This window comes from Ovis aries, chromosome 3 (assembly GCF_016772045.2).
Source record: "Ovis aries strain OAR_USU_Benz2616 breed Rambouillet chromosome 3, ARS-UI_Ramb_v3.0, whole genome shotgun sequence".
Classification (NCBI taxonomy): Eukaryota; Metazoa; Chordata; class Mammalia; order Artiodactyla; family Bovidae; genus Ovis; species Ovis aries.
Window position 1 is genome coordinate 77,957,799 of NC_056056.1, and position 25,999 is coordinate 77,983,797.

General features: G+C 48.6%; 1 protein-coding gene across 1 annotated transcript in view; it reads right to left on the minus strand.

Annotated features, from left to right (window-relative positions):
* Positions 1 to 4,038: 4,038 nt before the first annotated feature.
* Positions 4,039 to 25,999, minus strand: part of EPAS1 (endothelial PAS domain protein 1) — a 93,771-nt gene continuing 71,810 nt past the window's right edge. Inside the window, exons 7-16 of the mRNA XM_015094403.3 lie at positions 22,409 to 22,515; positions 14,878 to 15,025; positions 14,012 to 14,226; positions 12,757 to 12,947; positions 12,128 to 12,238; positions 10,347 to 10,837; positions 9,242 to 9,368; positions 8,928 to 9,045; positions 8,545 to 8,718; positions 4,039 to 6,557 (exon numbers count right to left, since the gene is read on the minus strand). Of these exons, the coding sequence (XP_014949889.2) occupies positions 6,406 to 6,557; positions 8,545 to 8,718; positions 8,928 to 9,045; positions 9,242 to 9,368; positions 10,347 to 10,837; positions 12,128 to 12,238; positions 12,757 to 12,947; positions 14,012 to 14,226; positions 14,878 to 15,025; positions 22,409 to 22,515 (1,834 nt within the window). The 3' untranslated portion in view covers positions 4,039 to 6,405. The remainder of the gene's footprint in view (positions 6,558 to 8,544; positions 8,719 to 8,927; positions 9,046 to 9,241; positions 9,369 to 10,346; positions 10,838 to 12,127; positions 12,239 to 12,756; positions 12,948 to 14,011; positions 14,227 to 14,877; positions 15,026 to 22,408; positions 22,516 to 25,999) is intronic.

A 25,999-nucleotide genomic window follows, 5' to 3' on the forward strand; every position in this document is an offset into this window, starting at 1 on the left:
TGAAGGACGCACGGCAATTAGATATAATGTGGTCTCTTGGATGGGATCCTGGAATAGGAATAAAAGGTAAAAACTAAAGTCTGAATAAGATACAGATTCTATATAATAAAAAACATAATACCAATATTGGTTCCTTAGTCGTAATAAAAGTGCCATAGAAAAGTTAGCGACAGAGGTAACTCATTACAGGAACTCTAATATTCTTGCAATTATTCTGTAAATCTAAAATGATTCTAAAATAAAAGTTCATTAAGTGTTTAAGAAAAACTTCCCCTGACCCCTTCTGCCAACTCCACTCCATTTCTCTGCTTCCCTTCACAGGGAAATTTTTTAAAAAATTAATTTTACTGACGTATAGTTGATTTACAATGTACTAATTTCTGCTGTGCAGCAAAGTATTCAGTTATACATACCATATATATATACACTCTTTTTCATATTCTTTTCCATGATGGTTTATCAAAGGGTATTGAAAATAGTTCTCTGTGCTGTACAGTAGGCCTTTATCTATTTTATTTTTTTATACTTTAATTTTATTGGAGTATAGTTGATTTACAATGTTGTGTTAGTTTCAAGTGTATAGCAAAGTGATTCACTTTATACATTTACATATATTTATTCCTTTTTAAGATTCTTTTCTCATATAGGCTATCACAGAATATTGGGTAGAGTTCCCTAGTATAGTAATACTGTGCTATACAGTAGGTCAAGGTCAATGATGATCTCCGTATTGCCAAACCCCAGAGTCGTGTTTTTCCTTCTCATTTTACCTTTCAGTTAAGTATGCGACCCAGTTAACTATTCCTACTTGTGGAAAAAAACTCTCTTCTCTTGGCATTTGGAATACTGGAATCCTTTTTTTTTTTTTTAAATTAATTAATTCACTTTGGCTGTGCTGGGTCTTCGTTGCTGTGTGGGCTTTCCTCTAGTTGTGGTGAGTGCGGGTTACTCTCTAACTGCAAGGTGCTGGCTTCTTATTGCGGTGGCTTCTCTTGCTGTGGAGTGTGGGCTTCCAGGGTGATCGGGCTTCTGTAGTTGCGGTGCATGGGTTCAGTAGTTGTGGCATACGGGCTTAGTTGCTCCGCTGCATGTGGGATCCTCTTGGACCAGGGATTGAACCTGTGTCTCCTGCACTGACACGTGGATTCTATACTGCTGAGCCACCAGGGAGTCCCTGAAATCTTATTATTTTTTTTCTCCTGCCTGTTGCTACTCCACCCGCCTCCCTGCTGTCTCCTCCCCTCCTGGACTTCTGCCAGCACTGCCGTGGTTAGGGCCCTATCTGAAGGCTCTACTGTTTCTCTGGGCTCTTACCTCCTAGGTATAGTGCATCCAGTCTCAGGGATTTAAGTGCAGTTACCCTTCGGGCGAGACCCAAATCCATATCTCCAGCCTCACCCTACAAGATAGGAACTGTCACCACACTCCTTTCACAGGAAAGGAGACACAGGCTCTCGGACATGAAGGGGCTTCCCCAAGGTTACTCGGCTAGAAGCAGCAGAGGCAGGATTGGAATCCAGGTCCGTCTGACTCCAGACAGGTGCTGGGAGTGGCCAGGCTGCTCCCCACCCCCACTTCCTACCCTCCTTCCATCGCAGTTCCTGCTCCCAGAGTTTCCTGCATGTACTGCTCATTCTGACTTTATGCCTTTGTCCCCCTTGTCCATCCACATCTCCTGGAATGATCCCCCACCTTCCTCTGCATCCTCTTTCTTCCCAGGTCTGATTGGGGGGATTCTCCAATTCTCAGGTCCACACTGATCTGTCCTGGCTTCCTCTGAACTTCCCTAGGACTGGGGGTTCACCCTAAAGCAACTGAAGGCTCATTTTATCTATAAGATTCTTGTTTTCTGAACCCAAGATGGGGGTTCAGTGTGTACAAGCACACTGCGGGGGAGGATATTGAGACATGATGTCTGTGACTAGGACTGCCTGGGAAAATGTGGGCCGTGGGCTTCCTCATACACAGGCACACAGGAGTCTGAGTTAGCCAGGGTGGTTTCCTCTACTAGCTGGTAAACTCTTGGAGAGACCATGACTTTACCAAATAAGTATCATTAAAAACAACAACAAACTCTGCTGTGTGTGTGGTAGGGTGTGGGTAGAGATGTACCTCAAAACCCTTTTTTCCTGGGGTCTGGGAGGCCAAGGAAGCTTCAGTCTAGAAATGAAGGAGGTGGTTTAGTTTTCACTGAGGTCAAAAAGAGGCCAAGCAGTTCCTCCAAGGGCCACTGAGCTCAAAGGAATAATTTGAAGAAATGGGGTGATGCTGTGATAGTGATCATTTTAGAGGAACTGAAAGTACCCTGCGGGGGAGACAGAGGCTGGGGACTGTGAGATGGCAGAGAGAAGGGCTGTGGGTGGGAAGGGCCTGTGCACTGGCTGAGAAATTAAGACCTGATGTCATGGGGCAAGGACGTGGTCCCTTTCGCGTGTGGTGAAGTTGGCCTCAGTCCCTGTGACACTGGCCTGGGTTCTGCTCCCAGCCCTGCTGTTCACTCACATGTGACAGCAGGCAAGTCCCCTTTGTCTCTCTGGGCCTCAGTGTTCTCATCTCTAGAATGAAGAGGTTGAAAAAATAGATGACAAGTTTGGGCTACATCATTGCCAGGTGTATTTTAGTACCTTGAGTCCATCTGGGACTAGTACATCCAGTAACTGCTGTCTTACTGGGGACACCACTGCCTCAAGACAGGAAGAACCTGGTTAACCTGCAGCAACTGCCCCCCCCCCCCAAAAAAAAAAGATTCTGTGCTTCCAATGCTGGAGGCATGGGTTCAATCCCTGGTTGGGAAACTAAGATCCCATGTGTCTTGCAGTGTGGCCCAAAAGAATAAAAAGTTCTTTTTTACATAAAGCAGAGGGTGAGCAGGGACCGAGGAGAACAGGGCTACAGAGGGTTGAATCTTGTATGTTGTGAAGGAAATGGGCCTGCACTGTATCTCTAGCGAAACCCACACTTCACCCCTCAACTCCAGTTTGAAATCTTCATTAGAGACCATGCTTCAGGAGAGGGTAAATTCTGCCCTACTCGGATCACAGGGAGCCAGGGCTGGCCCTTCTTTACCAAGTGGGGCTGCCTCCCTCCTCAGCTTTGGGTCTGCATGTCCCCACCCCTCAAAAGAGGGACTTCTCGTCTGGAGGCTGTTAGGCAAGGTAAGCTCTGGGAAGGTGAGTTTTGCATGCCTGGAAGAGAACGTATGTCGAGTCAGGAGGAACCCCAGTGGCTGATCTATTGTTAATTCTTGCAGGCTGCTGCCCCTGCACACCTGGCCATGTAGGCACACACCTACTCCTAAGTGTGAGTCTCTCAGTTGTGTCTCTCTGCGACCCCATAGCGATAAAGAACCCACCTGCCAATGCAGGAGACATGAGATGCAGGTTAGATCCCTGGGTCAGGAAGCTCCCTTGGAGTAGGAAATGGCAACCCACTCCAGTATTCTTGCCTGGAGAATCCCATGGACAGAGGAGCCTGGTGGGCTACAGTCCACAGGGTTGCAAACAGTCAGACACGACTGTAATGACTGTGTGTGTGCTGACTGTAGCCCATCAGGCTCCTCTGTGGGATTTTCCAGGCAGGAATAATAGAGTGGATTATCATTTTCTTGTCCCAGGGATCTTCTTGACCCAGGGATCAAACCCAGGTCTCCTGCATTGCAGGCAGATTCTTTAGCAGGGAAGCCACCTACTCCTAAGCCACCTGCATTTAAAATTTTTTTTTATTTCTCAAAATGCTTCCCATAATTTTCTGAAGGCAGGGACCATGACTTCTTTTCTTGGTGCCCTCCCAGAATACAGAAAAAGGGGCCTGTGGCAGAGAAAACACCACCTGCAGAAATATGGACGATGTAGCATGGCTTCCTGGTCTTAGACAGTTGGAAAGGTTTAGTGATAGCCTTTTTTCCCTTCATCCAGCTTCCTGTCAGTTGTCTCACAAAGATCAGTGCCCATGTTCATTTTCTGTAAACTACTCAATAGTTCACTTTATATTGGTGTAGCCCATGATCAATCCACCAGAAACAAGAGCCACCAGCAGTGGTAGGATCAGAATACTTTAATAAGATATCAGTGTCAAAATACATTTCCTTATAAAGTTAAGCTCCCATATAGTAATAACGTTGTCAGTAGGAATTTGACAAAATAATAATGTTCACGAAATCATTATGTTGATAGATAAGGTTAATATGAAGCTTGGAATATTTTTTCAGAGTGTTTTAGTAAAACTGCAAGGGTAAAATGCCCTTAATGCTGAGGCAAACACAGAAAATCAAACACCAGCGCTTACACGTCAGTAGCCCTTCAGGTTGTGCTGCCCACTGTGCGTGAGGCAGGGCTGCGGTGCTAAAGTACAATTTGAGCAACACAAATATGATTTGGGCGACACAGTGACTAGGTAATTTTTCTTTTGAAACTTAACTTTTGTTTTGGGCAATAAGTTCATCCAGTCTTACCAGATTCTCGGTTTGCTGTGCTTTGCTTTGTGTGTTTCTAGAAACTTTGTCATTGTACCCATGATGGAAAAGTTCCATGTGGCTGCTGCTGCTGCTGCTAAGTCACCTCAGTCGTGTCTGATTCTGTGCAACCCCATAGACGGCAGCCTACCATCCCTGGGATTCTCCAGGCAAGAACACTGGAGTGGGTTGCCATTTCCTTCTCCAATGCATGAAAGTGAAAGGTGAAAGTGAAGTCGCTCAGTCGTGTCTGACTCTTAGCGACCCCATGGACTGCAGCCTACCAGGCTCCTCCGTCCATGGGATTTTCCAGGCAAGAGTACTGGAGTGGGGTGCCATTGCCTTCTCCTCCATGTGGCTAGTATTCTGAAAACAAGTGATATTGTCCCTCTTACCTGGTGAATTACAAGGCACTTTTAGGAGACTGTTTTCAGTGCTTCCTACCTATATATGTCCCTTCTGGGAACAGACAGACCTCAAGGAGGCCCAGGGGCCATCCCCGGAGGTCTGCTTGCTGCACCTTGACATTGTAGGGTGATCTGAGGGCCTGGCCCCATGGGGAAGGGGCATGAGGATGAGGCTGGTCAGAATCAAGGGCCCCCTTTCTGCACCTTCACCCCACCCCCGGTTCAACTCCATGGGCTCCAAGGTGGTGAGCTGGACGTGCACTGGATCACTATACTGTTTCTGAATCTGCACCGTGTTATGAATTCCCATCTAAACCACCTCATGGTAGTTCTGGAAGTATCCAGATGTGCCACATGAAAGACCATTAGAGTCGCATAGCTCAGTGCACTTGAAGGGCTGGCAACAAAATCTTAAGAGTTAAAGCACTTCCCCTCCCTTAGATCGTCCCACCCCCACCCCTGACGTGCCATCAGACCCTCTTGGCAGTAATAATAATACATACATACATACATACAAAATCCATATAGAACACGAGGAGAAGACAGCTCGCAATGCTCCCACTTAATGATTCCACTTTCTGGCTTATTTGTCACGCCTATGGCATGTCCCGAAAGCAAAGAGCCAACAGCGAGAGACCTTGAGCAAGGTTAGTACAGGCCTGTGGGAGTTCTGTACAGTTCTGCAGTGTCAGCAACATCAGGAAAAAGATCAAACAGCTTAAAAAAGATTTTAAAGTGATTTTGTGAGCAGGATTCCATTTCCGTTTCTGATATTACAAAGTACCCATATATATGATAAACACTTACCCCAGATATAAATTTTCTTTCTTAAAAAACTCAGTTATGCTTTTGAATAATATTAAAAAAAAATCCACCAAATGCAGGGGAAAAACACCAGTTTAAGAAAAGCCATACTGTGCAACTTTCATAGATAACCACACACAATGGAGTTTACCCTTCACATTTCATTTCTTTTTTTACCCCCAAAAGTCATACCAAAATTAGAGCAGAGAGTTGTCTTAAAAAAAAAAAAAAAGATGGAAATTTACAATACAGTGATTAGTTTTAGAAAAGAAAGGGCTGAGTGAGGCCAAAAATCAAGTTTAGAAAGCAAGATTATTTTGTTTCTCTTTGGCAACAACAAAATCTTTTTTTAGTTAAATGAAGCCAAAGCTTTCCCGAAAGGCGAACAAACGGACACCAAACTTGTTAATATGAATATTGTTTGTGTGTGTGTGTGTGTGTGAGAGAGACCCGTGAATATTATAAATTAGGATTTGGGGAAAGAAAACTCTTATAAAATTTAAGAACATTTCCATTGACAGAGCAAAACATAGCAGGTAAAACAATTATATTTTAAAAATATGGATAATAAAGTGAGCATCTTCAGAAAAAGGCCACTACTCGGTGACCTGGACAAGTTTGCCAGGTGAGTATATCTTGTAAAAAGTGTGGTGGTGTTAGAAATACCTAGTTGCAAAAAACAGACGGAGAACATGAAGCTGGTGGGACGGTGTGGGAAGGGTGCCTGTCGGTGGCGGTCCTGGCTCAGGTGGCCTGGTCCAGGGCTCGGAGGAGATCCCCTCCTTGGAGGAGCGTGGAGGTTCCCGGAACAGGAACGTTCACCTCACAGTCATATCTGGTCAATTCCGGCAGCAGGTAGGGCTCAAACGAGGGTCCGAGCAGCCGGCTGGCCATGCCTGAACAGAGAGTTAGTGCTGTCGTTTAAAAACCCTGAATCAACCGTGTGTGGGGGTGGGGTCTGTTCCCTAAAAGGCTGGCAGGGATGCAGCGGGTTCACAGAGCAAGAGGCACTTCCAGCTTTCCTGACTCCGGGGCACAGTGGGGCAGCCCTCATTCCACTCTTCAGCGTTGTCTTTCCCTAGTGACCTACCCCCTGCTCGGAGCAGGGACCCAGCAGATACACGTCTGCCTCTCTCATTAGCTGAGAGGCTGAGACCCAAGGCGGGGACAAGAGTGTGCAAGGCAGATAGGACGGGGAAGGGTTCAGAGGATGGGGAGGGTGGGTGGTTCCCACAAAGGCTTCCTGGCCTGGGAGGTGGAGGCATGAGGCAGTGCCTGGGCAAGGCTCGGAGTTACCGACGGAGCCCTGCCCTCTGTGCACTGGCAGCTGGAGGGAAGGCCGAGCAGAGAAATGGAATTCTGAACCAGCTGGCGCCTGTACACACTTGCACACACGTTTACATGCACTCATATCATACACATGTGCCACAAGCACATGGACATGCACATACATATGTGCACACACACATACATGCATGTACACACACACACACAGGTCCTTCAAAGGCCTGACTTCCAGTTTCAGGATCCTCACCCTTGGCTGCTCCTCTCCTGCTGAGAAGGAAGATAAGGGGACATTCCCAGCCCAATCCCCACCTCCCACTTCCAGGGAAGAGAGGGCCCGGGTGCCTGGAGGCAGACCCAGAAGCCCTTCACTGGCCCCAGTGATGTGAGTCCCTGCTTCCCTTCCTGACTTACATGAAGCATCTCAGCCACTACCAAGGGTCCATGCCTGCCTCCCCAACTCATCCTTGCTTTCCTGTGGACTGGGTGTGTCTCATGGCTGTCTGCAGCCCCACAGTAGAAAGGGGTACTTGCTCATCATCCTTTTCTAATCCCCTCTTCTTTTACTCATCCTCAGAACCGATCTAAATTAAAAAAAAAATTATTTTCCCCTGAAAAGAATGAGTTTCCATTCACGGTAACTCATGGGTTCACAGCAGGCATAATAATGCTGACTACCACTTCATGCAGACATATACACAAACATACACACTTTGCACAGGTGCAGGCATGGTACGTCTTTGCAAACCCATGGACTATAGCCTGCCAGGCTCCTCTGCCCATGGGATTTCCCAGGCAAGAATACTGGAATAGTTTGACATTCCTTTCTTCAGGGGATCTTCCTGACCCATGGATCAGACCCGAGTCTCCTGCATTAGCAGGTGGGTTCTTTACCCGCAGAGCCACCAGGGAAGCCCACGCTTTGCATGCAAGCCGCTAAATTAAACGTGCAGGCTACTACTCCAGCCTAAGGTAGGTAAGGAGCAAAGCTGGAATGGAAGCCCAGGACTATCTTGGGACTCTAAAACCTGGACTCTGAAGCACTGAACAGCAGTCTGTCTCAAACCATAGTGCTGAGGAAATGACTCTCTTTTAGGGCAGGAGTTTGGTATGTTTCACCCAAAGTATGAATTACATTCCTGTTTACATAGCAACCTTTTCATGATAACATACTACATAGGATGCTGACAGACTAAGGTGGGTAAGAGGCAGGCATCGGGTGGCCAGTCCTCCTAGAAAGCAGGATCCCCTCCATGGGCAAGCCTGCCCGTCCTCCCGGCAGTGCGTCCTCATCTCAGCGTGATGCCCCAGTAGGTCACTGCATCAGGCATTACAGTAACACGAAGAACTGAGCAAAAGGCCTAGGCTCTGGGGCTCTTATAGTGGTATAGCCCTGGGTGTCACCTAGTCACTGGAGGGCTCCTGCTACAGCCCTGTGGACAGGTGGCCTTCCAGTCTCTGCTGTGGTCCCCTGGGGAGAGGAGGCTGCCTTGCATGAGCAAACTCATCCTTGTGCTGAGATCTGCCACCTTTCTCCATCCCCTGGCTCCCACAACCCCCGGGCGCTGGCACAGCATGCCTGTTCCTGAGTGCACCCACCTGACATCTTGTGAGCCGCTGGTAGGCTGTAGTCCTGGTACTGGGGGGCATAACACTGTGGGGGGAACCCACTCTTGGTGGGCTCCCCCGGGTTTGTGGCAGACGGTGGCTGTGGTGGTGGTAAGTGTCTCAGGGGCTGGCTCCTACCCCTCACGGGATTCTGGATGAACTCATCTGAAAAGGCCGATGTCAGAGTGAGGGGACAGACTGTGACATCCCCAGCATCCCTCTTCCTCCATGGGAGGAGCCCAGAGATTTCTGACCACGTCATCCTCAGGTGGTGAGGAGAGAGGAACCAAGGTGGGCCCGGATCTAAGCCCCTGGCTCCACCGGCAAATGCCCTCTCCCAACCCCAGCCTGCCACGGCCCAGGACTGCACTCACCGTTAGGGACATCTGCATTAGGCAGCTTGTCCGGCATCAAAGAGCAGGTCCCACCACCCCTGAGACTCTTCATTCTTTTCCACATCAAGTGTGAGGTGCTGCTGCCTGGTGGATCCCCCTGCATGTGGAAGTGCAGACATAGAGGGAGAGGCCAGAGAACCCAGTCCCAAACTGCGCTGGGATGAGGCAGGCCCTGCTTGTTCTGAGAGACCCTCCCTGTCAGCCTGGGTCTCAACATTCAGCCCCGGCTCCCACCCAGCCTTCCCCAGGGCTGTGGAGGGAACCTGCAGCAATGCCCCCAGGAGACGGCTCACCCCACTCAGGTCTTGGAAGGCTTGCTCCTCATACTCCAGCTGTCGCTTCAGCTTCAGCTTGTTGGAGAGGGCAATCATGGCTGGGCTCATCACATCTGGACCCTGAGGCCCGAAGCCCTTGGCAGACCTGCCAAGCCAGAGAGAGTGGGCGTGAGAGAGTCTGGGGCGCCATGTGCCCAGGGTCCTCCCAGGAGGAGGACCCTGACAATGGTGGCTCTGGAGCCCCAGGGAAGAGTCCTGGAGGAGGGGGCGAGGGCCTGGGCTGGAGCTCTCCCTGTCCTCAGTGTGCCCTGCCTGGTAGACACTGATGGCTCAGCTGTCTGCACCTCCCTCCACACGTGTCTATCTGCCTGGCTGGCCCCCGGCGGCCTTTGGTCCTGGCCTGGTTTGTGGCCGCCCAGCTGTGACAGCTGTCTTTGCAAGGGCCGCTTCTGCCCCATCTCCCCTGCTCTGCTTGGACTGCTCCCCACCAGGGACAAGGGAGGATGCCCTGGAAAAGGCAAGGGCCTCAGGGAAGCCTATCCAATGGGCCCTGGGAACTTGAAGCCTATTCCAACCATGGGACAGCCAGGGAAGCTCCCAGGGGTTGGAAGGGCCTTGTGGGGGTGGTGGATGCTGGCAGGTGCTGGGAGGAGGCAGGCCAGGGAGGGCGCTGCTGGACTCTGGCAACCAAAGTCAGGGGGAAGGCAGGGGCATCTTTTCACTTTTCTCAACTAGGCTTCCACACTTGAACTGAGGAAATGTCCCTCCATGTTGTGTGTGTGGGTGGTCTGTGGCTCAGATCATGAACTCTGAATAAAAAAAGGAAGGGGTAGTTCAGGAAGCCACTGGTATGCAGGGCCCAGGACAAGCCACTTCCTTCCCTTTCCCTGTCTGCAGTTCCCTCTTGGTCTCCTCCAGCTCTGATAAAACGTGTCCCACTCAAGGCCTCACGTATCTTAGGGCGAATCCCCTAAAGTTTAGAGAAGGGCCACGTGGCATATTGGACCGCTGTCGAATGGAAACTGGTGATGGGGCAAGGGGCCTTTTGGAGCCCCATACCTGCCCCTAGTGGGCACCTGTCTGTACCCCCTCCCCTATGCAGCCCAGCGCCTCTGTCACTGACCTCTTCTTGAACGTGGCGAGATGGGGTGTGGCAATGGGGGCCCCCAGGGGCACTGTCCCCAAGGCCTCTGCGTGCTGATCTTCGCCAGGCCACTTCATGGGCCCCAGCTGTAATGGCGGGTCAGGGGGCCACTGTGTGCTGGATATGCCTCCCATGGAGGAGAGAGGGGTGTAGGTCTGGCCGCAGCGCTGCAGCAGGGACACCTTGCTGCCACCATCAAAGAAGGTGAAGGACACGCGCCGCTGCTCAGGCTCCGTCTTCTTGCTTTCCAGCTGCTGCTGATACTTGTCCAGGAGGAAGGTGCTGTGAGAGGCCATCGGAGCCAGTGGCTGGAAGATGTTTGACATGGTGCTGAAGCAGTGCTGCGGGGTCGACTGGGGGGTCTCCGGCAGGAGGCTCTCCTCGGGGCAGATGGGGCTAAGCTGGAAGTCCTCTCCGTCCATGGGGATGTAAGGCGCCAGGGTCTCCAAGTCCAGCTCATTAAAGTCAGTCTAGAAGACACAGAGCAGGGGCAAAGCAGCTCAGCAGTGGGTGCTGCCTCAAGGACGCTGCCTCATCTTAGTCCCTCGTTCCCCCACCCCCACCCGAGGCATTCCTCCTGCACAGCCTGGAAGCTGGGGGCCCAAGAGAGGAAAGCACACGTGTGTCCTCAAAGTGTGGAAGGTTTTCTGACACACGTTACCAGCCTTCCACTCAGTCATTCTTCCACACACCCCACTGGTGTCGGCCCCACCTCTTCATTCCTGCCTACTCTGATGAGCACGATGGCTCCTGGGGGCCAAGGGCAGCTTTGTCCTCATCTCCCGCCCGTGCCCAGGGTGTATCTGTAGACGGCTCGTAGGGTAACCGTGGCCCAGTGCTCTCTGTGGGACCTTCATTCAGATCAACAAGGAAGCAGAGGTGGCCCCCATGATCCCAGTATGGGCACCATAGCGAATCCTCACAAGCAGATGCAGCAAAACAAACATTTCAACCCTCCCTGGGGGAAGGTAGCTTATTAATGGTTACAACTGCATGAGATGGTTAAAGAGAAGCAGCAGCCAGTCACACACTTTCTCTTTTCAAGGAATAAATCTTAGACTTCAGAGAAGAAAGTGCAGGGTTGAAGTAGGGAAAGATCGCAGAATAAAGACACAAACTGAGGAGGCAAGGTAGAAATTTGGATGAATAACCCAGAGTAAGACAAATAGGGATTAATACATTTCCTTTGGGTTTTGTGACACACATACCATCCACCCACACCCTAGCCTGTTTACACAGGTTTTACAAGACTGTTTGGCCTTATGTAATATGTTTCTGAAAAGTTATGTGTAAATAAAAATTTGTCAGATGTCATTTTAAAATGCATTTAACATAAGTTATTTCAAAGAATCCTAAAATGAAAATGTATATAAAGGGAATTGTTCCCTGTGCTTAGAAAAGTCTTACACATCTGGACATCTGGGGATGCTTTTTAAATGCAGGGCTCCTTAAAGAAAGGTTCAGTTGTAGTTTTGGCTTTCTGAGCACTAATAAATAGCCAAGTTAGTGGACATAAATATATGGAGAGTTAAAAAGAGCTGCATTTGACACGGGTAAAGCAGAAGGCAGACGTGGGAGAAGCAGGCGACCACAGGCTCCATTTCCTTGCACTCTCACCCAGTTAAGGGACTATGGCGTTGGCCAAGCTTTCCCACTAGTCTTTGCAACAAAGGGCCGAGGCTGCAAGAATGGGCATAAGCCTTCACAGCATCGGCAGGCAGGCCTGGTGCACCATCCCGATCTTCTCCAGGGCTACATACCTGGGTGCCACACTGGTCCTTTGCCTCCGTGTCCATGGCAAAGAGCTTCTCGATTGCTTCAATCTTCAGATTGTCATCTAGAGATGTGTAATAGTCTCCAGGGCTACTGGGCTAGGGGCCAGGAAGGAAGGTGACCAAGTCAAGGCTATGGCACTGCTTTCCCCAGAAGTCCAAGGTGGAAGGAGAAATACATCTCAGAGTCAACTCCATTCCATGGAACAGGATTTGTAGAGAGGCCACTCCATATGAGCTGTGTGAACCTCTCTGAGCTCAGTCTCCTCACCATAAAATGAGGCCGTCTTGAAGAACAAGCCAGACAGAAGCATGGCTGGCCAGGCCCTTTGCGCCCTGCAGGATGGTTACTGTCCTGCATGGAGACTGAGTGCAGGGCTCACAGCCATGAGTGACTTAGCCCCTGTCTTCAAGGAGCTTATTCTGTGGATGGGGGTGGAGAGCCAACAGCAAGCATCTAATATGTGGCAGGCAAGTCTCACGGCCACCTTTGGGGTCTGCAGGAAACCTGAGGAAGAGGAGCGCAGCACTGGGGCCTGGCCTGTCCACTCAGCCATCCGGCCGCGGCCAGAGGAGCGCACCCTCTCCATGACCTCAACCCAAGGCAGGGGGCTCACCGTGGAGCAGCTGCTGCTGCTGCTGGCACTCGGGGTGCTGTTCCCCAGGGCGGCCGCCTGGGGCACGGTGAAGGCGGGTAGGCTCCCGGCCTCGCTGTGGGTGCCGTGGCTTTTCACCTCTCCAGTCCACTGCTGGCTTGGGGGCAGGATGCCCTTGCCATAGGCTGAGGACTCCTCAAAGTTCGGGGTCCCTGTGGAGACAGGGCCTGGCTTGGTTAGCACCCACAACCACTGGGCTCACCCCCAGGACAGAGGAAGCCCGAAGGATGCACAAGAGTTCCGAAAAGGGTCTGCAGCGTGCCTGGGGCTAGGCCCTGGTGCACTGAGGCTTGGTTGGGTTAAAGAGGCCTTCAACCAGGGCTTTGCTTCAATGTACAGACTCTGTTTAATGGGAACATCCTCTTGGAGCCGCTAACTTTCAGAGATTAAATGTATCAGTTGCCTCTCTTCCCTGAAGGACAATCTAGAATGCAGAGGAGAAGGTTATGAGAGCTGGGCAAGTCACCTCGTTATTGCCACAAAATTGGGACGCTGCATGACTCCTTGGCCCAGGTTTGCCCTCTGTGACCCTCTGCAGTCACGACTCCCCTGTGGCTTCTCAAGAACACGTCTAGCAAGGCCAAGCCACTTCAGAGCAAGTACAGGGAGGTACAGCTACTCCTTGAGGGGCCACAGTAAGGCTGGGGGTGATGGTGGTCAGTTGCCACATGGAGAGGAAGGGGCCTTGCAGGTACAGAGCAAGGGTTAAGAGCTGGAAACCCTGCTGGGGCCACCAGGACTCGCATCCCCAGGGGACAGGTAGACGTTTAAAGACGTGCATGTAAGGACTTACTGCTGGGCCCGAATCTGTTTCTCCATCCATGTTTCTGGGATGATTTCTCCCAACATTATTTCAACCTAGAAGCCTTCTGCCTAAACACACAATCTGTCTTTCAAGGTGGAGATCTGCCCACTCTGTGAAAATATGCCCACGGCCTCAGAGCAGATCCCCGAGACCTCTCCTCTCAGACTCCCACTGCCCATGATGCAGAATCAACCGGATCCCACCTGGATCGGTGCCTTGAGAGGTGAGACATGGGGCAGTCCCGAGCACGGTGAGTGCGTGTGCACAGCACATGGTTTGGCCACACTAATGGAGGATTAGCAAGACTCGGAGAAGGTACACGGCAGCTCTGCTTAAGGGAAACCTGTGCCAGGGAGGCCTCCCCCACCCCAAGAGGGTTTGATTGCCCTGGCCTAGCTAAGATGCACCCACCGAAATCCAGAGAAATGATGGTGTCTCCCGCGGTAGGTGCCAGCTGGGCCAGCTCCTCGGGCTCCTCCTTCAGCTTGGTGAACAGGAAGTTGCTCTTCTCAGACACAGCCACCTTGCCACTGTTATCAAAGATGCTGTTCATGGTCAGCAGGTGTGGCTTAAACGGTGACTCTGTCTGGTCCATGGAGAACACCACGTCGTTCTTCTCAATTTCACTGTTGAGATGAGAGGGAGCTTCAGACCCTCCACATTTTCCATCAAAACCCTTTTGCTCTCCCAGACACACTGAAGCCCTGACAGCTAAGCCTCTCAGATAAAACCATGGATATGGACAGTGTGTTAGCATTTTGTAAAGAACTGCACGATGGTAGTTTGGAGTCCTGGAGCCTAGCGATGCCAAGAGAGCCTCACAATATGTATGTGTCTTGGATGCTGTTTTTATATTGTACATGGACTGAGTGGTGTGCACAGACATGAAGGCTTCTGCTTTTGTTTCACCCCAGCACTGCCTTTCTCCAGCTGTCTTCCCAAGTTCTACATAGCTAGGGTGTTACGTCTGCTCCCCAAAAGTATGAGCAGTTCTCTTCCCTTGATCCTCATTCAGAAAACAGGTTAGGCTTCATCTGTGTTCTAGTTGCCTCCCTCACATAGGGTGGAGGCGTGACAGATGACAGACGAGAGGCAAGGGGCAGAAAAAGTGCCATCAAAGGGAAATCCCAATGTCCCATTGTTCCCAGGATGCCCACCGCCAAGGACTCTAAGGTGTGGTGCCCGGGTTCTGAGGAGCCTGGTGTCCCTGGGTCGCACTGTCAGTCTCAGGAACACCCCAGCCCCAGCCTTGTGGCCCCCAGCCCTCACACACTCACCTCAGGACATAGTTCACACACATGATGCACTGGGGCTGCAGGTTGCGAGGGTTGTAGATCACCGTCCCCTGTGTCTCCAGCCACACGTAGCCCCCATGCTTGGCAAGCATCCGGTACTGGCCGCTCACCACCTGACCCTTGGTGCACACTAGGGGAGGAGAAACGGGGCCTGAGGTCAGGGAGGCAAGGGCAGTGTATGGGAAAAGATGCGGGGGGAAAGGGCGCTGAGAGCGTCTTGCCCAACACTTCATGTTAAACGTGGGGAAGGCGGTCCAGAGAGGTTAGCTGACGTCCCTAGGCTGGCTGTAAGGGAGCGGCCATGGCCAACCCTTGACAGGTCAGCTCACACCGGCTCAGCTGTGAGTGGAAACCAAGAACAGCACCTGCTCTTCTTTCCCCTCAAGGTCAACGAGAGGAAGCTGCTCCACGGGGCACCAGCAGATCCATGCGTGCACCTGGGGTGCAAGAGCACCTCCTCTGCCCCGCACTGCAGGTGGGGGGAACCTGCAGGCAGCGTGGAGAATGCCTGTTCTCGGCAGCTGCTGGTAGCAGACCCACCATCAACGCTCTGCATGTGAACATAGGCAGTTTTAAAAACACAAAACCGATATCCTGATTGTTTCAAGTCATTGGTCAGACCCGCCACCTTTAGGGCCACAAAAGGTTTGGGACCCAGAGCAAAGGCATAAGCAAGCCTCCCGCTCCCAGTGGGGGCTGAGGCAGTACTGGGCCCCCAGCCACCTCCACACAGAGCCTCTTCAAAGCCTGTGAGTCCTCTGCACTTGGCCTCCCAGCTGCTCAGCTAGGCTACCTGCATATGACTTCCTTCCTTTCCCAGAATGTTCTGAATGTTCATTTAACATTTGCTTTTCTCCATAAAAACACTGGAGAAAGAACCCTGCATCCCAATATAGTTCTCTTCCCCAGTCTAGAATGCTCTGTTCCCCTTAAAAAGGAATCAACAAGTCCCTTCAAATGAAAGTTTACTAATGTTAGGATTTCTGATAGTTTTCTGAACTGCCCACTTACTTTCATTCCTTGGGAATTCATTCTTTTGAATCCCAGCTCAGAAACCCCCAAATCACAGAGAACTAAGAAGAGGCGTGCCAGCAGGATTATAAAATCTTGGTTTTGGTTTCTTCATCTGCAAAATGGGGTACTGATAATAATTAACAGTAATGAAAAGGCAGAGGAACCAGAGATGAAATTGCCAACATCCGCTGGATCATCAAAAAAACAAGAGAGTTCCAGAAAAACATCTATTTCTGCTTTATTGACTATGCCAAAGCCTTTGATTGTGTGAATCACAACAAACTGGAAAATTCTGAAAGAAATGGGAATACCAGACCACCTAACCTGCCTCTTGAGAAACCTGTATGCAGGTCAGGAAGCAACAGTTAGAACTGGACATGGAACAACAGACTGGTTCCAAATAGGAAAAGGAGTACGTCAAGGCTGTATCTTGTCACCCTGCTTATTTAACTTATATGCAGAGTACATCATGAGAAACGCTGGGCTGGAGGAAGTACAAGCTGGAATCAAGATGGCTGGGAGAAATATCAATAATCTCAGATATGCAGATGACACCACACTTATGGCAGAAAAGTGAAGAGGAACTAAAAAGCCTCTTGATGAAAGTGAAAGAGGAGAGTGAAAAGGTTGGCTTAAAGCTCAACATTCAGAAAATGAAGATCATGGCATCTGGTCCCGTCACTTCATGGCAGATAGATGGGGAAACAGTGGAAATAGTGGCTGACTTTATTTTTCTGGGCTTCAAAATCAGTGCAGATGGTGATTGCAGCCATGAAATTAAAAGACACTTATTCCTTGGAAGGAAAGTTATGACCAACCTAGACAGCATATTAAAAAGCAGAGACATTACCTTGGCAACAAAGGTCCATCTAGTCAAGGCTATGGTTTTTCCTGTGGTCATGTATGGATGTAAGAGTTGGACTATAAAGAAAGCTGAGTGCTGAAGAATTGATGCTTTTGAACTGTGATGTTGGAGAAGACTCTTTAGAGTCCCTTGGACTGCAAGGAGATCCAACCAGTCCATCCTAAGGGAGATCAGTCCTGGGTGTTCATTGGAAGGACTGATGTTGAGGCTGAAACTCCAAATCTTTGCCCACCTGATGCGAAGAGCTGACTCATTTGAAAAGACCCTGATGCTGGGAAAGATTGAGGGCAGGAGGAGAAGGGGATGACAGAAGATGAGATGGTTGGATGACATCACCAACTTGATGGACAAGGGTTTGGGTGGACTCCAGGAATTGGTGATGGACAGGGAGGCCTGGCGTGTTGCGGCTCATGGAGTTGCAGAGAGTTGGACACGACTGAAATACTGGACTGAACTGAATGATAATAGTTATTATTAGTACCCAGTATCCCACAGCTGTTTGTACTGAGGACCACATCTGCCCACCTGGCTAATCAGGTATAAAAATGCTGGCTGAATGTCACTGACAAATGCTGTAAAGGAATAAGCCCCTCTGCCCCACAGTTACTAACATGTACAGTGCTCAGGCCCTGCCACATCTGCAGATAATGTTCTGAGGGGCCTTATGTGAGAACATGTGGACATTCTGTAAACACAGAGAATCTCTCCAGTTTTCCTTGTAGGCTCCTGAACCACTCCCCGTTCACCACTCCTGTGTGATTGAGGAATACAGCTTGGTTCATACTAATGCTGCTTGTAATCCTTTTACATTTATGTTTTTCTTGGCACATGTCACCCTGTTCAGAAATCTAATAAGCACTTCCAAGGTATAAGAAGCACTATAACTTACATGTGTATAGTGCTTTGCAGGGTTCAAATCCATAAGATAAATTTATTTCTGCAAAGGAATTAGAACAGTGCTTGACCACTAAAGGATCCACAGGATTAGTGTCAGCATCATCTAACTTACTGTACAGTAATACTATAAACTGCTTATTATTAATATTCCTGGTTTTCATCTGAATAAACTGAGGCTTAGAAATACTGAGTGATTTGCTGAAAGGCCCTATCAGTGGAACTAGTACAGGACTGTAGTCCAAACTGAAGACTCCTAAGTTTTTTTTGGTTTGGTTTGTACTTTAAAAAAAAAATCAACTCTGTGTGCTAAGTTGCTTCAGTTGTGTTTGATTCTTTGAGACCTATGGACCGTAGCCTGCCAGACTCCTCTGTCCATGGGGTTCTCTAGACAAGAATACTGGAGTGGGTTGCCATGCCCTCCTCCAGGGGATCCTCATGACCCAGGGATCGAACCTGAGTCTCATGTCTTTGGCATTCGCAGGCAGGTTTTTTACTGCTTACGCCATTACCACCAATAGAAAATGCACCCATTTTAAGCATACATGTTTTGATGAGTGTACAGACCCTTGTAACAGTCACTACAATCAAAGAACTTTCCCTTATCCCACCTCCCGAATTTCTTATAGCTCTTAACAGTCAATCCCCATTGCTCCACCCCAGTCCCAGGCAACCACTGATCTGTTTTCTGTTAACGATATATTGAAATCATCTTCTCTCCATTTGCATGGAAGTGGAATCACACAAGAGCACGCACTCTTTTGCATCTGCCTTCTTTTTACGTAGTGTGTTTCCCAGAACCCTCATGTTGTTGTAGATATTTCTGGCTTGCCCCCTTTAATTGCTGAGTAATGGTCTACTGCACAGAGATACCATTATTTATCCATTCACCTTTCAGTGGATGTTTGAGTTGTTTTCAGTTTTTGGCTATGATGAATAAAGGTGCTATAAACATCTATGTACAAATCTTTGTATGGACATACAGTGTGGGTGTAGCTTAGGGGTGCAGTGGGTGGGTCATATGGTAAGTACACCTTTCCTTTACTAGATACTGCCAAGTTATTTTCCAAAGTGGTTATATCAGCATTGTCTAATCTTTTAAATAAAATCCTGTGCTGTAGGGAAGACAGATATCATTTTCTTTTTTTTTTAAACATGAGGAAACTAAGGCCAGAGGGACCTGGCCTGCTTTACATCACACAGGACAATCGTCTGGGCTGTGAGACAGCCTTGCGGCCCGCAGTATGGTGCCCTCCTACTACATTCCCATGGGCGACACTTCACTGGGAAGACTGAACTGGTGGTTGCTGCGGTCCCAAATCATCATGGACCCCTTGGCCAAAGAAATGACTCTGTCTTCCCTCATCTCCCTTTATCTGCCCCACTGAGGCTCCCTTGCTCTAGCGACATGATTCTCGCACAATTTCAAGTGCCTGGAGTGAACTTATTTTTTAACTTATTAACTTGTTCTTAATGCAGACAAGATTCCGGGCTCTTATTCTTTTTGATTAAACAGTGCAGTGAGCAAAGGTCCTTAACTGCATTTCTAGCGACTGCAGGCGAGGGCCTGCTCTGTCAGTGGCATGTAATTACACCAGCTTTCTAATCATCTGCTCATTAATGCCAGCCCGGGTGAGGGGCCTGCTACTTGGTAGATAGGCTTTTTATGGCCTTAATCTTGTTTTCCTAAGAGCACATACTGTCCTCACACAACAAAGAGAAATCAGCCCCCCTCCCCCAAACCCTTACCCTCCAAGGGTAACAAATGTATAAACTACTAATCCATTTGCAAATGATGGCTTTCAATTATCTAAATCTGGTCTGAGGCCTGAACTTCCCCAGCAATTTCAATGGTAAACCTTCACAGACTAAGATACACGTACATGCCTAAATTCGGGATACTGGTGTGTAACCCTAGACCAGCCTCAGCCCCCAACTATTCCATAGTATGAGCATGGGTCTGTGGTGCAACTTCATCTGCATAAACTCAGTGAGAGAGAGAGAGAGAGACAGAGTCAGACAAACACAGAGAAACTGATTGAGATAGACGGAAAGATTGAAAGAGAGAAAAAGAACTGTATAGCACATGGAACTCTACTCAGTTATGTGGCATCCTGGATGCGAGGGGAGTTTGGGGGGAGAATGGATACATGTATATGTATGGCTGAGTCTCTTTGCTATCCACCTGAAACTATCACAACATTGTTAATTGGCTATACTCCAATATAAAATAATAAGTTTTTAAAAAGAGAGGGGGAAAGAGAGACAGAAATAGTTGCTTCTGTTTAGCTGGCATTAACCCAATTTCCTTCCTTATGTGGGTTCAGGCTGACTAGGTAGAGGCCTCCAAACTCAGAGCTGCTTTGCTTGGCTCCATCAGGGAAAGAAGGGAACCTGTGATTTATATTTGGTCTGTGAATTATCTTTAAGTGTGCCTATTGCTTAAAAACACAGAGTCAATAAAAAGCACCATATTGCCCTTGGATTCAGCAGAAAACTAAATTAGTATGACAATATTTTACCCCAGATCTTATTTAAGGATGAAAGATTTTCTAAGAGAAAGGAAAAAACCCTTTCATAGGCCTACTGAGAAGTCATCATTTTTTGTTCTTTTTGACAGTAGCTTCCTCACCTTTCCCACCCTGGAAGCTTCAGTCCAATGCTGTCCTGCAAGAATTCTCAGAAACATTTGCTAGTGTCCCTACTTTGACGCACCCTTGGCTGAGAAGGAAGGTTAGGCTTTTCCCCAGTTTTACATCTAAAGGAGGGAAACCCCAGAAAGCCAGGCCCTGGGGAATCAGTGGGTAAGCTGAGCCAGAGCCAAGTCTCCCAGGCCCAGTATCAGGACGACTTAGGGAGCTGGAACCGCCATGGATCCAAAAAGCATGGGGAATCCCAGAGAGGAGGCTGGTGCCACATCCTACAGTTTCAAAGCTGGGCCAGGTTAGGGCTGGGTCACGTCCATGGCACGTCCACCTCCCGCCCCCATCCCTGTGTCCCTGAATGTGGAATCTGGATTTTGGATTTTTTTTTTTTTTGCCAGAGACCACAGTGAGAAACATCTTTGAGATATCATTAGGGGCCCTACTGCACTGTCAGACTGAACCCTAAAGCCGTGAGGATGAAGCAAAGAAACCAATCAGAGAAGATCTTACTGCTTGAGAGAACAGTAGCTGTGCTTCTGTGCAGTTTATGGGCTGCTGATCTGTTAGCTGCTCTGACCCTCAGCTGTCCTAACCTTGGGATAGATGGATGGATTTAGGAACAATGGCGAAATGGCTGCATTTCCATTTTCTTCATTGCTACTTCAAGCCACTCTAATCCCTGGAGTCCAAGACCAGCAGGACCACTGGGAATCTTCTCAGATTAACCCATTTTAAGTCCTTCTGTAATCCTCTCAGCACCTCCATCTGCACTGGGGGCACTTTTTTGAAGCGTTCTTTCCAAAATGTAGTTTTTGCCCTTGAGTTTATCATTCACTTAGTGCCTATACAGTACCAAACACTATGCTAGATACTGAGGCTGAAGGCACCAGTCAACTGGCTCCCAGGGAACACATAGCCCTCCTTCTCCCTCAGATATGAGATCCTTTAGGGTAGGCATCAATCCTATAAATTTCTATTTCCCCCAGTAGGCCAAGTGAGGAGGGTATGGCAACTCACTCCAGTATTCTTGCCTGGAGAATCCTCATGGACAGAGGAGCCTGGCGGGCTATAGTCCATAGCGTCACAAAGAGTTGGACATGACTGAGCGACTAAGCCTAGCACAGCACAGGCCAAGAACAGGGTTATAGACCCACTGTTCTTGCATGTTGATGGGCTGTATGGATTCAAGAAAATTGTCTTGGATCATTTACAAATGAGAAGGCTTAATTGGGATTAAAGTCAACTGAAATTCAGTAGAACAGCTCTGTCTAATATGGTAGCCATAAGCCAAGTGTGGCTACTTATAGTTAATTAAAACTATAATTTAAAAATTCAGTTGTATTACACATATTCCAAATACAGCAAAGGTCACCCATGACTCTGCAGAGGAAGAACATTTCCACTCCAAAAAGTTCTTTTGGACAACCCTGCTCTAGAATCCTTTCATAATTCAGGGTTGTTGTTTCTTTCTTTTTTTTTTTTTTTTTGTTAAGCTGCAAGGCACAATTTCCGCATGCCATTATTGGGTTGCCTGGACATTCTCATCCAATTGAGTTCTCTTGATTCAGCAAGCAAGCTCTTGGAAAACCATGGCTTACCTCAACTAATCTAGTAAGTTGGTACTGTACAACCTCCACCTCTGTTTAGCCCAATGTTCCCCCATCCTTCAAGGTTCAACTAAAGTGCCCTGAACTGTCCCAGCCCTCTTCTTCTCTGAATGGATGTACTTGCACCTAAAGCATATTACCCAAGTTGATCATGCTCTATGGGGCTGTTCCATAAGCTTTTGCAGTCTGTTGACTGCAGAAATGTGCCCAGTGGAGGTGGTAAGGGGGGAATGAGATTCAGCCCACCCTCCATTCTCTAGGCTGTATGCCTTGGTGTGTTAGTGTGTCCCCGTATCCTATTTGCATCAACATGCCATATAGGCTGGTGGCAAGTTTGGTTCTCTAACTTTCCTGAGGACATGAGTCTTGTCTGCCACACAAGATGGTGGGCCTTGTGATGAAAGCGATTGGATTTTCTTCCTTCTCACCGGTCACATTTCACTCAAGGCCAGATTCCACAGATGTCTGGGGGTACTCCTGGAACTTACAGTTCTGGTGGCTTTTGGTCATGTTCTCTGAGTCCAGCGCATGGTAGAACTCATAGGCTGAGCGGCCAAGCAGCTCTTCAGGGTGGTAACCAACCAGTTCTGTGATTCTAAATTGGGAAAAAAAAAAAAGCAAGGTGGGGAGATCATATGAGTATGAATGGGGTGCAAGGACCTATATCCAGAATGTAAGTCAAATGCACACGTTCAATGAAACATGCTCCAAACTTCCTGGTCACACCATTCATCCAAACAGACAAAAATATGCTGATCAACTTGCAACTATGGGTCTACTGAACCTCACTCTTCCTGCCTTTCCTGAATTGTGTTTGGAGAAGAAGGAAAAGCACCTATCTAAGGGTTCCCTCACTCTCATCCCCAGACAAGCACACATGCATATTCTCCAGTGACCACTGGAAGGGGCTCCCATCAGCCCCCAACTCCTAGTTTTTGTAGACAAGTGAGCAGAGATGCAGAGACAGCAGATAATTTACTTGATGTCTACACAAGTGTCTGGGGACAGAGAAAGAATAAAAATGGGAACCTCCTGGTTATTCAAGCTTATTCTAGTAGAAGTCATTATAAATGAAAAGTGAAAATTATGTGATCCCGAGTTAGAAAAGCCCAGAGGTGGCCTTTCCACGTGTGTTACCCATTGGCTTCCCTGGTGGCTCAGATGGTAAAGCGTCTGCCTGCAATGCGGGAGATCCAGGTTCGATCCCTGGGTTGGGAAGATCCCCTGGAGAAGGAAATGGCAATCCACTCCAGTATTCTTGCCTAGAAAATCCCATGGATGGAGGAGCCTGGCAGGCTACAGTCCATGTAGTCACAAAGAGTTGGACACAACTAAGTGATTTCATTTTCACTTATCCATGGGACAAGAGGAAGCCGGGCAGCAGAGGCTGGTCTGTGCTCAAGTCTTCACCCCTCAGGTCCTGCCTGGTGACCTGATGCCTCTTAGACAGCAGGGGTGCCATTATGGGTTCGCCAATTTGTCCCTCCGTACCTCAAGGAAAGGAGGGAGGGCATAACGTGCTGAGAGGAACAAATACAAAATCATAGCTCTAGAAATGTGCCCCTTCATTAACACTCTGATAAATAGGCAGCTCTGAAATGACAGGGCTTGGCTGGGCCCTGTACAGTGTCTGCTTTTGATGGGAAGTGGGCAGAGAAAAGGCAGATGTGAAGAATCGTGAAGAATCAGGTACCTTTCTAAGAACACGCTGCTCTGCACAGGAATCGTTAAAATAAACAAAGTCCTACCCAAGAACCACCAGATAAGCTGCTTCCCCACGTCATACCTAAACATATTTCTCATAATCTTTGTTCTCTTACATTTTTTCTAATGGGCTTGCTGTCTTGTTTACTTAGCCTATCACGAGCTAGAAGCGATGCTATCTCCTCATCATTACAAGCTCTGTTTTGGAACACATGGCTTCTGGGGCCTGGCCCAGTCACCTGTCCATGCTGGAGATGAAAGCAGAAGCTGTGACTCCTTGGTCCCTTGTCTCTACTCCTCTCTCCCTCTCCATACGGGTTTTATATAGGTCAGACTAAATCATCCTAGAATATTATTTCTGTTCTGTCACTCCCCTCTATAAGCATCTCCAGCTTACCTATCACCAGCCATATCCAGAGGAAATAAACTCTGCCTAACTTCCAAGTTCCCCCAGAGTCTTATCTCCACCTTCCAAGCAGTTTAATTTGCAGCTGATGGGCAGCATGCCATGTCTCCTGCCCTGGTATATCCCCTTCCTCCCAGTTTCCATTGCTGGCAAAGCTAGGCTTGCTGCAGAGCCTCAGGGCCTTCTTTCTCTGAGCCCTGATGATGACAGGGCCAGTTCAAGACTGCATCTTGTTCACCGAGCTGTCTCCAAGTCCCCCTTCTTAAGCCTAATCAGCGAATACAGTGTCACAAGGAATTATGTATTATTCTGTCCACATCTTAGGCTGCCAACCCTGAATTCAGGAACCACATTCTCCTTTGGCCTCCGCGACAACGGGTGCTCAGTAAATGCCAGAGTAGTCGACCAATGGACTGATTTTCTTTGGGGGCCTAAGGTACAATCAGAGCCCTGTCTAACTCAGCACTGCTAAGGATCCCGAGCACTAACAATCCACTTTTCTTCCTAGAACACAATCACCTATCTCAGTGCACGACGGTGCACACACACAGCCTTCAGCGCAGCCCTCATGGTATTCGGTCCATCCTTCCTCCATTCCCTAAGGTGTGTCTGGTGTTGAAGTGGGCAGAGAAGAGGCAAATTCTCTGCCTAAGTGAGACCTGGGGGTGAAGGGCTTTGTCAAACAATGGGCAACACAGCAGAGCTGAGATGCTTAGGTCTCAGCTGATTTAGGCCAGCAGAGATTTCTCCGGTGAGATTTCAGCAGTTCACTTGCACCAGCCAACTGGTTCCAGATGGGGAAGACCTGTCCCCTCACTTGGCCCTGAGCAGAGAGATCTTTGAAGTCATCAGCAACAGACGTGTTCCTCAGCAGCCCAACTCTGCCAATGGCACTTTAGCCGGAGTGGAGATTCAGGGAGAACAAGGAGATGGTTGAACAGAGCTGGTGCTTCCTTTCCTACACGCATGTAGCTTTTCCGATGGGTTCCATGTCTTTCAGGCTTAGCCTGGGAGTCAGAATTGCACCGGTAGGCTGTGCTGACAATGGGCTGGCCACCAGTTTGCCACAAAAACTACTTCGTGCCTGCACTAGTTGTAAATTTCCTAGAGACCCTCAGAAATGAGGCTGTTCTGGGAAAGTCTGATTCTCCTCTGTAAAAAGACTACACTTTCTTTCAAGATTAGAATCTTTAAAATGCTTAAAGTAAATGTTTATTGTAATCAACCTCAAATAAAATATTTTCTGATCTAATTAGTATACTATCCATTCAGAGGACACAATGGGTATGTTTTGGAAGTGGACAAACAAGGGCTCAGCTTCAGGATTGCCAGCTCTCTTCCCAGTAGCAGCCTTCATTTATCTTGTCAACTAAAATAAATATTTAACGTCTCTTTCTTTATGCCTTTAAACAGACGACTATAAAAACTGGGAAATACACATACCCCAAACACAATTGAAGAACATTCGACTGGTTGAACTTCACAAAACCAGGAAACCCCAACTCAAAGCTAATGGTCGTTGCCCTCCTTCGGCAGGCACGCCGACGCCAGCGGGGAGGCTAACGAACCCAGTTTGTTTATAGGGTCGGCCTCCGTGGCACACAAGGGCCCTGCCTGCTCATTTCCCTCTGTCCCAGGGAAGTCTCCAGAGCTGGGCTGTGATAACATAATTTCATCTGCTCTCTTCACCAGAGGCAGGGGAACTATTATTTTTTTTTTTTCTAATTAAGGGTCCCTGACTCTGGAGAGGGGAGAAAAGTCATTTTGGGGTCACCCATAAATTTCAAAAGTCGATTCAGTATGGCTGTTCTGTTTGTAGAGAAGAGCGACATGCAAAGGGGCTTAATTCACCAGACTTCAGAAGTAAAAAAGCACAGAGGTTCCTTTTTAATAATAAAGTAGGAAGAGAGCTGGATCAAGGATGAGGCCAGGAGAGAGACATAGACATTGACAGGAAGCCACAGGAGGC